At 32.0% G+C, this 11,890-nt stretch overlaps 1 protein-coding gene across 1 annotated transcript in view; it reads left to right on the plus strand.

The window, feature by feature from the left end:
• The window catches only part of LOC128220004 (uncharacterized), a 6,180-nt gene extending 120 nt beyond the window's left edge, over positions 1-6,060 (plus strand). Inside the window, exons 1-8 of the mRNA XM_052928235.1 lie at positions 1-64; positions 690-768; positions 973-1,041; positions 1,447-1,539; positions 2,871-2,945; positions 5,115-5,159; positions 5,399-5,506; positions 5,909-6,060. The exon at positions 1-64 is cut by the window's left edge and continues 120 nt beyond it. Of these exons, the coding sequence (XP_052784195.1) occupies positions 1,036-1,041; positions 1,447-1,539; positions 2,871-2,945; positions 5,115-5,159; positions 5,399-5,506; positions 5,909-5,974 (393 nt within the window). The 5' untranslated portion in view covers positions 1-64; positions 690-768; positions 973-1,035 and the 3' untranslated portion in view covers positions 5,975-6,060. The remainder of the gene's footprint in view (positions 65-689; positions 769-972; positions 1,042-1,446; positions 1,540-2,870; positions 2,946-5,114; positions 5,160-5,398; positions 5,507-5,908) is intronic.
• Positions 6,061-11,890: the final 5,830 nt, after the last annotated feature.

Consider the following 11,890-nt stretch of genomic DNA (forward strand, 5'->3'; position numbering starts at 1 on the left):
TTCCGGTACGAAGCCAGGATTCAGGCAAAGCAGATCCCTGTTCTTGACATGGTTAGATTTCAAGGTAAAATTGTTCAATGTATGCTCACTTCGCCCATTCTTAATAACTTATAACTTACTTCAGGTCGTCTAACTATTTATTAGTAAAACATTTTTATAGTAAAAGTAACCTAAGCTTAAATCCCAGGTGCATTTCTGTTACGCTTTGTAACTCTGGCTCATATACTTATAAAAAAGTGACAGTTGCACTTTCCTAATCACGACTTTTTAAAGTGACACATGGAAGCCGGGCAAATACCAAATAATTCGTATATTTGTAATGCAGCATTTTTGGCAATATTTTTTTTACATAATTGGACTTCCTGTTGTTGTTCTGTTTATTTAATTAGCGCAACTAGGTATCTTTTCTGAAGTTTTTTAATGTTATATTTGTCTAGTTGTTCTTTAGTCATCACTATTTCAATTTATGTAAATATTTCATGATTTTGAAATGGATCATCTGTAGCGTTTGCTATGAATCCATGTCAAACATCCATTTCTTTGTATTTAGATGTATAAAACTAAAATAATTTCCGTGGTTGAGGATTGTTAAATGGTGTTACAAGGAATGATAATATTTTAGGCACACCTGTGAACAATCTCTTTGCCCAGATTATCACTACGAGTTGCCATACTTTGTTGTATTTCAGGGATGCGAGATGCAACATATACCCCGATATCAATCACCTCGAAAAGAAGTGCATCGCTAAAACGCGGCAAATAAATGAGGTATAGTACCCGAATTGCCAATATAGTAATGTTTTTAATGTTTTTAATTTGCTGGGAAAATCACACACAATAAGTTGTAAATACAAATATAACAAGCAATTTCTTTTCACACGCGTGAAGACTACATGAGATAAATGTGAAATTCCATACATTATTATGTTGTTGAATAGTATAAGGGTTTAATTGTAATTGTTTATTTTTCAGTTACAAGGGGAAATTCAGAATTTGAAAGAAAAACTGGTAAATAAAGACAGGCAGATTGCAGATATGCAGGTAAAATGCCGTTAAATCTTAAATGCTTAAAATGGTAAATGTTTTAAACTATTTTGATTAATTATTGACATGTCTTTTTATTGTATCGTAATATTTCCATTTCAGTTAAGAGACCTTGTCGGTGTTCAACTTTTAAAGTAGTGTAAATAAATAAGCATAGGCCCTCTATTTTGTAACAAGTATTTCATTATATATGAACAACCTTATAAAGAACATAAAAAAGGAAAGCACACATGCTTATCTATAAATATTATTCATAAAATGAACATGAATTCTCTGTGAATATACGCCTATACACATTTTCAGAGAGTATTATGTTTTGTACTATTTAAATGTTTATTCAATATTTCCTATGTCGATTTAGAAAAATATGGCAAATTTTGAGGCCATGAACATATATTTCAGGCAAACCAAAACAGAATGTATGCAGAGAATGATAGTCTAATGCTCAGAGTGAAAATGACAGAACAGACAGCAGCAAGGGCTTCCCTACCAAAGGTACTGTTTTTTACATGGAAACAAATTATATCCAATGAAGCTCGTTATTTCTCATGATTATTATGTATATGTGCATGTTTATAGCTTCAACTTAAATAACAAAGTCCACAGCCTCTAACCACATACATAAATGCCGCATCTTATCAACCTAGAAGTAAATGGGGTACCTATTATGACCATATTCCTTGCATTTGTTTTAGCTCGTCTGTTTAAGAAAGATGAGCTTACATCATAGCTTCATGGGGATATGTTGTTGTCTGTCGTTGAAAACGTGTTAAAGTTGATATATGTGTAGTAATCACACAAGTTACAGCTAAGATGATTGACAAGTATATTATAAATCATAGTAAACCAAAGGGTCAACATTCATAACTCATGTAGTTCTTATTACTAATTTGCATTTTGGTAAAATATTGTCCCTTTTTGTCTTTTTTGCACCCACAAGCGAAGCTATTGTTTAATTAACAAGGATAACAGTTGCAGTCTAATGATCTTTGATATCTTCATGTCGCCTTTTTTTAAAATAATCAGTCCGCCAACCTATAAGACTGTCCATCGTTCATAACAGACTCTTTATGATGGCTATAACTATGTAATTTCATATTTTGACGATCTATTTTAAACAGCCTTTGGTAGATTAACTGAAAAATCTTCATTATATCTTCATTTCTTTCCATCAAACCTTCAGCACATGTGATTAGATGACAACCATATTTACAACATCAAAATGTGAAGGTCAAGTTAACACTTAAGATCTTTGACCGGATTAAGAATTTAGTTGTAATGTAAAAGAAATGTTAAGTATATTGATGAAATATGTCTGCTTGCTGTCTGAGCCTTGTAATTATATTTTCAAATTCCTGCAATGGGTGAAAATCCATATGAATTTCAACATTTGACGAGAAAAAAAAAGTTTGATTTTATATAAAGTTTGATTTTATATTCACATCTTTTATTCAATATTAATTTTGTAAGAGTAACTGAGTTTTGGAGCACTGCTTGTTTTTCATTAAAGAACAGCCAAATTCACCAATGCACATTTATGTTCCCAAAGTTTATTTATGCAGAAGGATCATGTAAACGATATTTTGCTTTGAAATATTGATATAAAGACTATTGTGGATCTCGATTCTAGATTCTGTTCCTATTTTTTTTAACAACATATTACTACAACTGACATAAATTTATGGTAGAATGATACAAATATTACAAAGATAGATCTCTTAGTATGTCTTTTGTGACTATTGTTAGTGAAAAGGAGCTTCAATTTTAAGCTCTGTCTTTTTCCTTGACCCAAATAAATTTGTATATTTGTATTATACCATTTGCAGGAATCTCGGGTTGCTGCAAAGAAACAGCTTTTGCAGGAAACGGTTACACCAGCAAACAATGCCAGATTCGATAAGGTTTGTTTGTCTGAAGAAATACAACTTAAAACTAGGCTGAATTCATTTATTACATATGACTGATAATATTTGATAGACATACTTTTCTCCTACCTCAGATAAGTAGATCCAAAAATTAGGCCATGCAGGAAATTAGAATCTTGCCCTCGGGCAAAGATAAAACAAAGACCCGTATGAAATACAGTTGAACACTGCTATTCCGATCACCGATTATCCGAATTGATCGCTATTTTTTTTTTTTGGTCTCGATTTTACTCCTACTTTGTTTAACTAAATTTTTAATCTTTAATCCGAAATCGCTAGTCCGAATTAATCGCTATTCCCAAGTAATAATTACGGGCCCGATTTGGTATTTCACACCTGTTTATCAATTCTTATTTCGAACCTTATCATGTCATAGTTTTTCACACCATACTTCAATTACACTAGGGCATGGGCTTGGGGTGACAATGGAGCACAATTAGCGCATGTTAAAGAATGAAATTGAGCACGCGTATTTTACAATCATCGATGTCAGAAAATTAGCAATTCATTTAGGTGATGTAGTGTATTGAGTTGTTAATATGTCAAATATTCTGTAATAACAATCAGTACAAAATATCATGCATCACATGTTTCCGTGACTATTATGTTCTTATATTGAACAATATTTAAGACAATAGTATGTTCCAAAATAACTTTGTAACGAAATATGTCATATGTTATGTTAAACAACATTAAAGGTCTAGTTATATTAGTTCATCCATAGCTATCCGTTTATTATGTGTCTGCTTACTACATTGCATAATTGAACATTTCATGTATTTGTATACAATTTATGTATTTGTATGCAATATGTATGTTTATCACGAAAAACTGTATAAGTTTAAGTGAAAATAAAATCTGTTCTGTTCTGTTCTGTATATAATTTCTGGTTAACACAACATAAATATCAATCGAAAATACGCATTGCTCACTTAACCCGCTACCGAATAATCCGTACTATGTTCCGAATGCATACATGTGCTGTCAATTTGTTTTAAACGTTTTATGTTTTAATAAAGAAGTAAAAAAAACGAATTATTTGTCATTTAGTACATAATCAATCAACAAATATTTGTGTATACGAAATATCACTCAAGCCGAATGCATCATATTGGTAACGTGTAACCGAAATTGCAATCTTCACGACTTAGTATTTCACGTCATCTATTATTCGCGAACGTTATCAATTTTATGAAAATTGTTAATCCGAAATATCGTTATCCCGAAATATTTTTTGGGTCCCTACGATTTTCAATTAACGGTGTTCAACTGTACTTTTTTATTGTCATAAAGAGTTCCAGTAAAACATACATTTTTACATCATTTTGTTAAACTGAGATGGGAGAAAAAGCATATACCATAGCCGCCCGTATAAGAAAGGTTCGTCCCAACACTCGCTCAGGGTGTTCTGTGAAGACTCAGTAAACCTCGAGTAAACCTCGTTTCCACAAAACACCCGACGCACAGGTTGGTAATGAACCTATCTTACGCTCTCGGCCATGTAGGATACTAATAATAACGATGATACGTAATCGAATTAGCTAAACACTTCCAACTAAAAAACAGAAATTGCCAACCGCAAAATTAAGTTTAAGTTATAGTTCAGTAGTTGTAAAGATTGTATGAAAATAATAATTGAATTTAAGAAAAACAACTTATACATGCTAAATTATTAATGTTTATTTTCCATGATTTCTTTACCAAAGATAACTGGCCAAATCTTATTTTATGTAACAATTATAACTGAGCATAATAAATGATTTTAGTAATGAACTGAAACTTTCCTACCAGTATTTAAATAAAAAATTGGCAAGTGGCATACATGTATTGCATATCACATTCATGTTGTATGCAAAATAATAACAATATGCAATATAATACTCAGTCATATTCATAAATTTGGCAACCAAAGAAATAGTGCAAAAAAAATTCATACATACTTAAGAGCAAAGTATACTTTTGCAATTGTTTTAGAGCCCCGGTCCTGTGGTTAGACCATATAAAATCACGCTGTTGCGGATTCGAATCCCGCCTCCGCCCAGTATATTTTTATTATGGTTTCCCCACCTCTGTTTGTTATATGCTTTTCATAAAGTTAAGTTAATCGTTATGTTAGTACAGCAGATTTCAAAAATATATTTTCAGACAGCAGAAACTGAAACTTTAGCCGAAATAGCAGAAAATATGACGGTATGTTCAAGTATAAATACAGAAATATAAAGCCATTTGGCTATTAAAGTATGAAACATTATATAACAAAGCCATTTGTCTATTAAAGTATAAGACATTATATAACAAATATACTGAACTTAAAATGATCATTAATTGGATTTTGGCAGTAATGGTAATATGTAGTATATTCTGTAATTTTAAGAATACACCACGTCTATTAAATCTAGGAAATACTTATATGTTTGGTTCGTCTTCAGGTGGCAGTTGTGGAATATACAAACCAGAGTGTGTATATTGGAGAAATGGAGGGAAACATGATGACCTTTGCCCGTCGGCCAGTCGGAAAACTAACAAGTTCTCTCAACGTAAAAAATAAACAGAGCGTGATTTTGAATCCCTTGGACAAAATGAAAATTAATCGTCGATATTTAATTGCAAAATTCGAAGGATGTAAGAAAGACAACGTAATACAATTATCGGAAATTCAGATTCAACTTATAAATCAGTCCGTAGCTTCATATTGTTTCAAACAAGCTTCAGACATCTAAAACCTGATATATTTGGTATGATCATAAATATCGGATAACAGTTTGCCTGTACATATCTTTTAAACCTTGTTTCTGTATTTCAGTAAGCTAACATTGTGTTTTCATTTTGTAAATATTTGTAGATTTTATGATTGAGTTATTTTTATTTACTTTTGCTTTGCCTTAAAGCCTATTTTATTTTAGTAGGTTACTAATTCAAGTTTCATTTTGTGAACACAGAGAATCGGTCAATGGCGAAGTCGGGAATCTAGTCTTGGTCTTTCGAGAGCCATTCCAGTATGCTAAGCTCTTACCATACATAACTCATTATTAAAGTTCTTCCTGTGATTTCTGTGATGAAGTTTTTTATTTATCCACTCCTCTGTGCATAAAGCCTGACATATTTGAGAAAGTGCCGTCTTTGGTATTCATGAAAGTTTGTATGAAATACTCCTTCTTACAACAACATTTGTGTCCAGCATAAGCTGACTCAGAGTCTGATATAGTGACATCCTTGTAGGAAATATAAATCCACTTTTAAATGTTTGCTATAGGTTGTTTAGCATATACTATAAAGTATTCCGATCAAGATAATGTCTTGTAAATGACGAGAACGAATGATAGAAGTATTATTATTTTCTTGAATAGATAACTTTAAGCAGATACTTTAGGTTTATTTTAATGATATGGAAAGAAACATAGAACAATAAAAAAGTATTGAACCTGCTCCATGTTTACTGATGGAACATTCACCAATTATGTTAATCATGTTCTCGATGACTTTTTTTATTTAAGCATACTTTAAATGTACAGTTCATAACAGACACTTAGTTGTTTGTCATTCACGTTGTGAAGAAATTGTTTAAAACTGTATATGTGTTATAACCGAAAAAATGTTCAATACTGCTATTCATTTAAATGCCCCAGTCTGAGAGGCAAATAGATTTCACTTGTCTGTCTGTTCGTCGGTTCATCTAGCTGTCACAAAACATTTTGTCACACGTATCTCCGGCAGTAAATTAGCAAGAGTCGTAAAACCAGCATGTCTAGTTTTGCATCTTAAGTTCTATTTGTCTGTTGGCTGTTTGTATGTTTGTCAAATAATCATATTTGTATTTCATTTCATCTGGTAACATCCCCGAATTGTTTTGGTTATGTTACCAAACCTTTCAAGATTTAGTTGGTAATATTCCCAGAAATATATTTAACTCTGTCAATAAATGTGAGCGGGTTAAGCTCTGCGATTATGTTAAAGAATCAGTATGTATTCGTAATACTATTCCTAATAATGATTATTATTATTACATACATATTTGTGTCTTTAATCATAGCACTAACCATGTACAAGCATTTGATATCAAAAACCTAAGTGTATGTGTTTAGACGATGTTCTGATGTATATGACTTATAAACGTCTGTTCTGTTCTTTTCTGTGTTTTTTTTTAAATCATAATATGCGAAAGTCCACACTTGTATTTAAAATAATTATTGTCAAATTTAAAAATTGCAAGAGACATACCTGTAATACTGAAATAACATTTTAGTAGGTTTAAACAACCAGGACTATGTAATCTATGTCATTCTATCAATCAACACTTATTAGGGTCAAACGTCATGTTCATATCTCATATTCGCCATTAAAATGTTGTCGTATTTACTTATTCCCTTCTAAGAGGACACATTTTATCTGCAAATATCTGTTATCATCTGAACGCGATTGAACACTATGTATACTATCCTCACACTTTGAATGGTCATTATCTTTAAACTGCCTTAAAGTCATCCAATGGCAATGACCAATCAGCTGTCATTTCAGTCCATGCGTATTTCGATTGTTCAAATAATCCTGTCAACATGGCGCTCAGGGGGTGGTGGGGATTAATGTTTGACAAACATCTCTTGTTATAAAATGTTTATATTTTTATTGGAAATATTACCAAACATTTGCGAATATTGCATGTTTTAGAAATGTTTAGAACAATTTTAGTCATACTATAGATTATTCTGGGAATATTACAAACCTGCTGAAAAACCTGCTGTTAATTTCAATACTATGCAATGAAGATTTTGGTAATATTCCCAGAATAATTCATGTCCTACAGCAGCCCACGAGGAGCTTTTTCTTTTGGATTATTTTATTTCAATTCATCTTTTGATATGCCCAAAAAAGTTTTGGTAATGTTACCAAATATTTCAAGATAATATAATTGTATTCAGGATGAATTTGAGAACGATAACGGAAAATGTTCGTAATTCATTTTGGGAATATTACCAAATATTTGTGACTATTCCTAGTTTAAGAATGATATAGAAAATCTCTCGGCATAATATGGATTAATTTGGGAATGTTCTCGAAAATGTTGAAAAGCCCCAGTTTTTAATACTATTCTATGAACTGTTTGGTCCTACAGAAACTATTTGTGGAGTTTTCAAAGGCTTTTTGTTGATTTAGTCTGTTTCAGTTTATCTGGTAATATTCTCAAATAATTTTGGTAATGTTACCAAATATCACGATCAAATTGGTAATATTCCCAGAAAACCTGGACATTTTATTCAGAATCCTAGCAGAAAATGTTCATCATTTATTTTGGGAATATTACCAAATATTTGTGACTTTTCATAGTTGAAGAATATTTTTGAAAATCTCTCGGCATAATATCGATAGTTTTGGGAATGTTCCCAAAAATGTTAAAACCCCAACTATAACTTTAAATACTATACTTTGAAATGTTTGGTAATATTCCCGAAAGGTTTTGGTAATGTTACCAGAAATTTCAAGATTAACTTTGGTAATATTCCCAGAAAACCTGGACATTATTTCCAAGACGAATTTTAAAATGTTAGCCGAAAATGTGCATAATTCAGAAAAAATACCAAATATTTGTGACAAACCCTAGTTTTTATTAATTTTTAGAAAACCTCTCAACATACTATGGATACTTTTGGGAATATTACCAGAAATGTTGAAAACCACACCATAACTCTTCAATACTATGTTACAAAGTGTTTGGAAATACTTTCAAAATGTTTGGTAATGTTACCAACTTTCAAGATCAAATTGGAAATATTCCCAGAAAACCTGAACATTATACTCAGAATCCTAGCAGAAAATGTTCATCACTTATTTTGGGAATATTACCAAATATTTGTGACTTTTCATAGTTGAAGAATATTTTAGAAAATCTCTCGGCATAGTATTGATTATTTTGGGAATGTTCCCACAAATGTTGAAACCCCCACCACAACTTTCAATACTATACTACAAAGTGTTTGGAATTATTTTCAAAATGTTTCGGTAATGTTACCAAATTTTCAAGATCAAATTGGTAATATTCCCAGAAAACCTGGACATAATATTCAGATTCCTAGCAGAAAATGTTCATCATTTTTTTGGGAATATTACCAAATATTTCTGACTTTTCATAGTTGAAGAATATTTTAGAAAATCTCTCGGCATAGTATGGATTATTTTGGGAATGTTCCCACAAATGTTAAAACCCCCACCACAACTTTCAATACTATTCTACAAAGTGTTTGGAAATATTTTCAAAATGTTTTGGTAATGTTACCAAATTTTCAAGATCAAATTGGTAATATTCCCAGAAAACCTGGACATTATATTCAGAATCCTAGCAGAAAATGTTCATCATTTTGTTTTGGGAATATTACCAAATATTTGTGACTTTTCATAGTTGAAGAATATTTTAGAAAATCTCTCGGCATAGTATCGATTATTTTGGGAATGTTCCCACAAATGTTGAAACCCCCACCACAACTTTCAATACTATACTACAAAGTGTTTGGAATTATTTTCAAAATGTTTTGGTAATGTTACCAAATTTTCAAGATCAAATTGGTAATATTCCCAGAAAACCTGGCATACTATGGATACTTTTTGGGAATATTACCAGAAATGTTGAAAAACACACTATAACTCTTCAATACTATACTATGAAGTGTTTGGTAATATTCCCAAAGACATTTCTAATCCTACAGAAATGCTTTGAGGACATTACAAAGGGTTTCTGTTGAATAAAAATGTTACCATGCTGAAAAGGGAAAGTTGCGTTTTCCCTTTTCATTTTGCGGTTTGTTATTTTCTGTAAGGGGATTTGCGACGTGTTTGGCAATAACTTGAAATATCAAGTTGAATCTTTAGATACACCTGCACAATTTAAACCATCACTTTAAAAATATCAAAATTTCAAATACTTAAAGCTAGGGACTATAGTTCAAGCGAACGCTCTCGCTTGTGCCAAGTCCCGGAACGCTCCGACTACTTTGTTTATTAAAACTCAGATCATCAGTTCATCTAATTGTTTTAGATTAAAGTCGTTCCGTACGCGAAGCACAGTTCGCGTAAAGGCGCGAAAGGGACAACACGACTGAGTCAAGTTATAAAAAAACGAAAAGGATACATCAGACTTATCATGTTAGTCAGCATTCACACATTTCAGGCGACAAAAAATCTGATTCTACCCAGAGGAGTCCCCTGTTGCTTGAGTTTGTTTCCCCAGTCGACAAAAGAAGAAGACAAGTCAAACGGAAAACGTAAGAGCTGACAGTGTATTAATAGTAACTTTGTATGCAAATCTAATGAACGCATCAAAAAGCACGTAAATAAAATAATATACTGCAACTGTACTTAAAACTACTATTCTTTTTCTGGCATGAACACGAACATGATTTTTTTACCTGCATCATGAGGAAATATCTTATGTAAGTACACAACACAATTATATGATATATTTATTAGCTTGGTTTGAGTAAACACCAGTATTTATTATTCAAATCATATCATATTTGGTGGTATAAGTATATGCATTTCCCCATTATGACCATTGGATTGTTGGAATACAGTTAATCAGTGGCGTAGCTACATAAAGGCATTGTCGGCCTGGGCCTACAACTTTTTTGGAGAATGACAAAATTAAATAACCCGAAAAAGCAATAAAAACTTATAGCTTCTCAAACACATAGAATAACTCAAAAGTTTGTTTTATTATGATTAATGCAAGTTCGGTGCTTATTTAAGCTATGTGCAAGGTAATTTTATTTTAGTCATTGCATATTTAATAAAATTTGGGTAATTTGCATACAAAATGGATGCACTTGGGCTTTTTCTCCTGAAATGCTTCTTAATTTCACCATTTTGCTTCTTATTTATAAAGAAATGTTGGGGTGAAGAGGGACTTATCCCCGAGCTCACATAGATCAATCGGGCATACACGTTTTTTAAGGCCTAGCTACGCCCCTGGTTATTAATTTGTTATTGATTGGATTTTAGCAGTTCAGTAACCAAGCAAGGCAAAAAGTCTCAACGGAACGGAGGTAAGTACCTTATTTTACTGGTGCAGATTTTGTTGGATATACATGACGTCTAAAAGGTTTAAGTTATAACCAAGAACTAGGCAACCGTTTTTTAAACAAAGTTCTGAAAGGCATGAACGCACAAAAACATTAGAATAACAACACCGTTTAAACAGATTTTCAGAAGTATATTTACATCAACTATCACGACAACACAAATACAAAAAATCAATAAAAAGTAAATTATAACACAACGTGTGCATGAAGTAAAATATACGTTTAAATGGTATTACTTGTATAATGAGAAAGAACTTAATGAACTTGGTTGGAGGCTATGGTTCAAGGGTACTTCATCCCTTACATCAAATATCAGAAGCGCCCCTACCGCCTTGTTCATGTTTACATTTCGCGTTGTTTTTGATTGATTTAGGCCAGTCTCCCTTCTTTACGGCGTTTGCTGAGATGTTCAAATCAGAGCACCAACAGCACAAGAAAAAGAAAGGTAGGAACAGTTAAAACCAGAATTACGTCAAATATATTGTTCAATTGTTAAGTTGTTGTACAATCTAAGCTCCAAAAGGTGATATATTGGTCTTTATAGAGGGTTGAGTCGTACCAGGGAGGTTATCTAGACCTCTACATATGACCACACAGTACCGGTTACTACCAGAAACAAATCCGAGAGTGACGCTTATCAGCCTATAGATGGCACAAAATCGCGTGGAAAGTAATTCAACAATGCACATTGTGTTGAAGAATCCACGTCTTATTGCTATTTGTAGTTAACGATATTTCGAAAATCCAATTGTCATTGTATTTAAAATAATGCAGTTTTGAAAATAATCCATGTTTCTGAATACAGCAAACATTTCATGCTAGTCAACGTTCACATTTTTCAGGGACAAACAATCT

Source organism: Mya arenaria, chromosome 15 (assembly GCF_026914265.1).
Source record: "Mya arenaria isolate MELC-2E11 chromosome 15, ASM2691426v1".
Taxonomy (NCBI): domain Eukaryota; kingdom Metazoa; phylum Mollusca; class Bivalvia; order Myida; family Myidae; genus Mya; species Mya arenaria.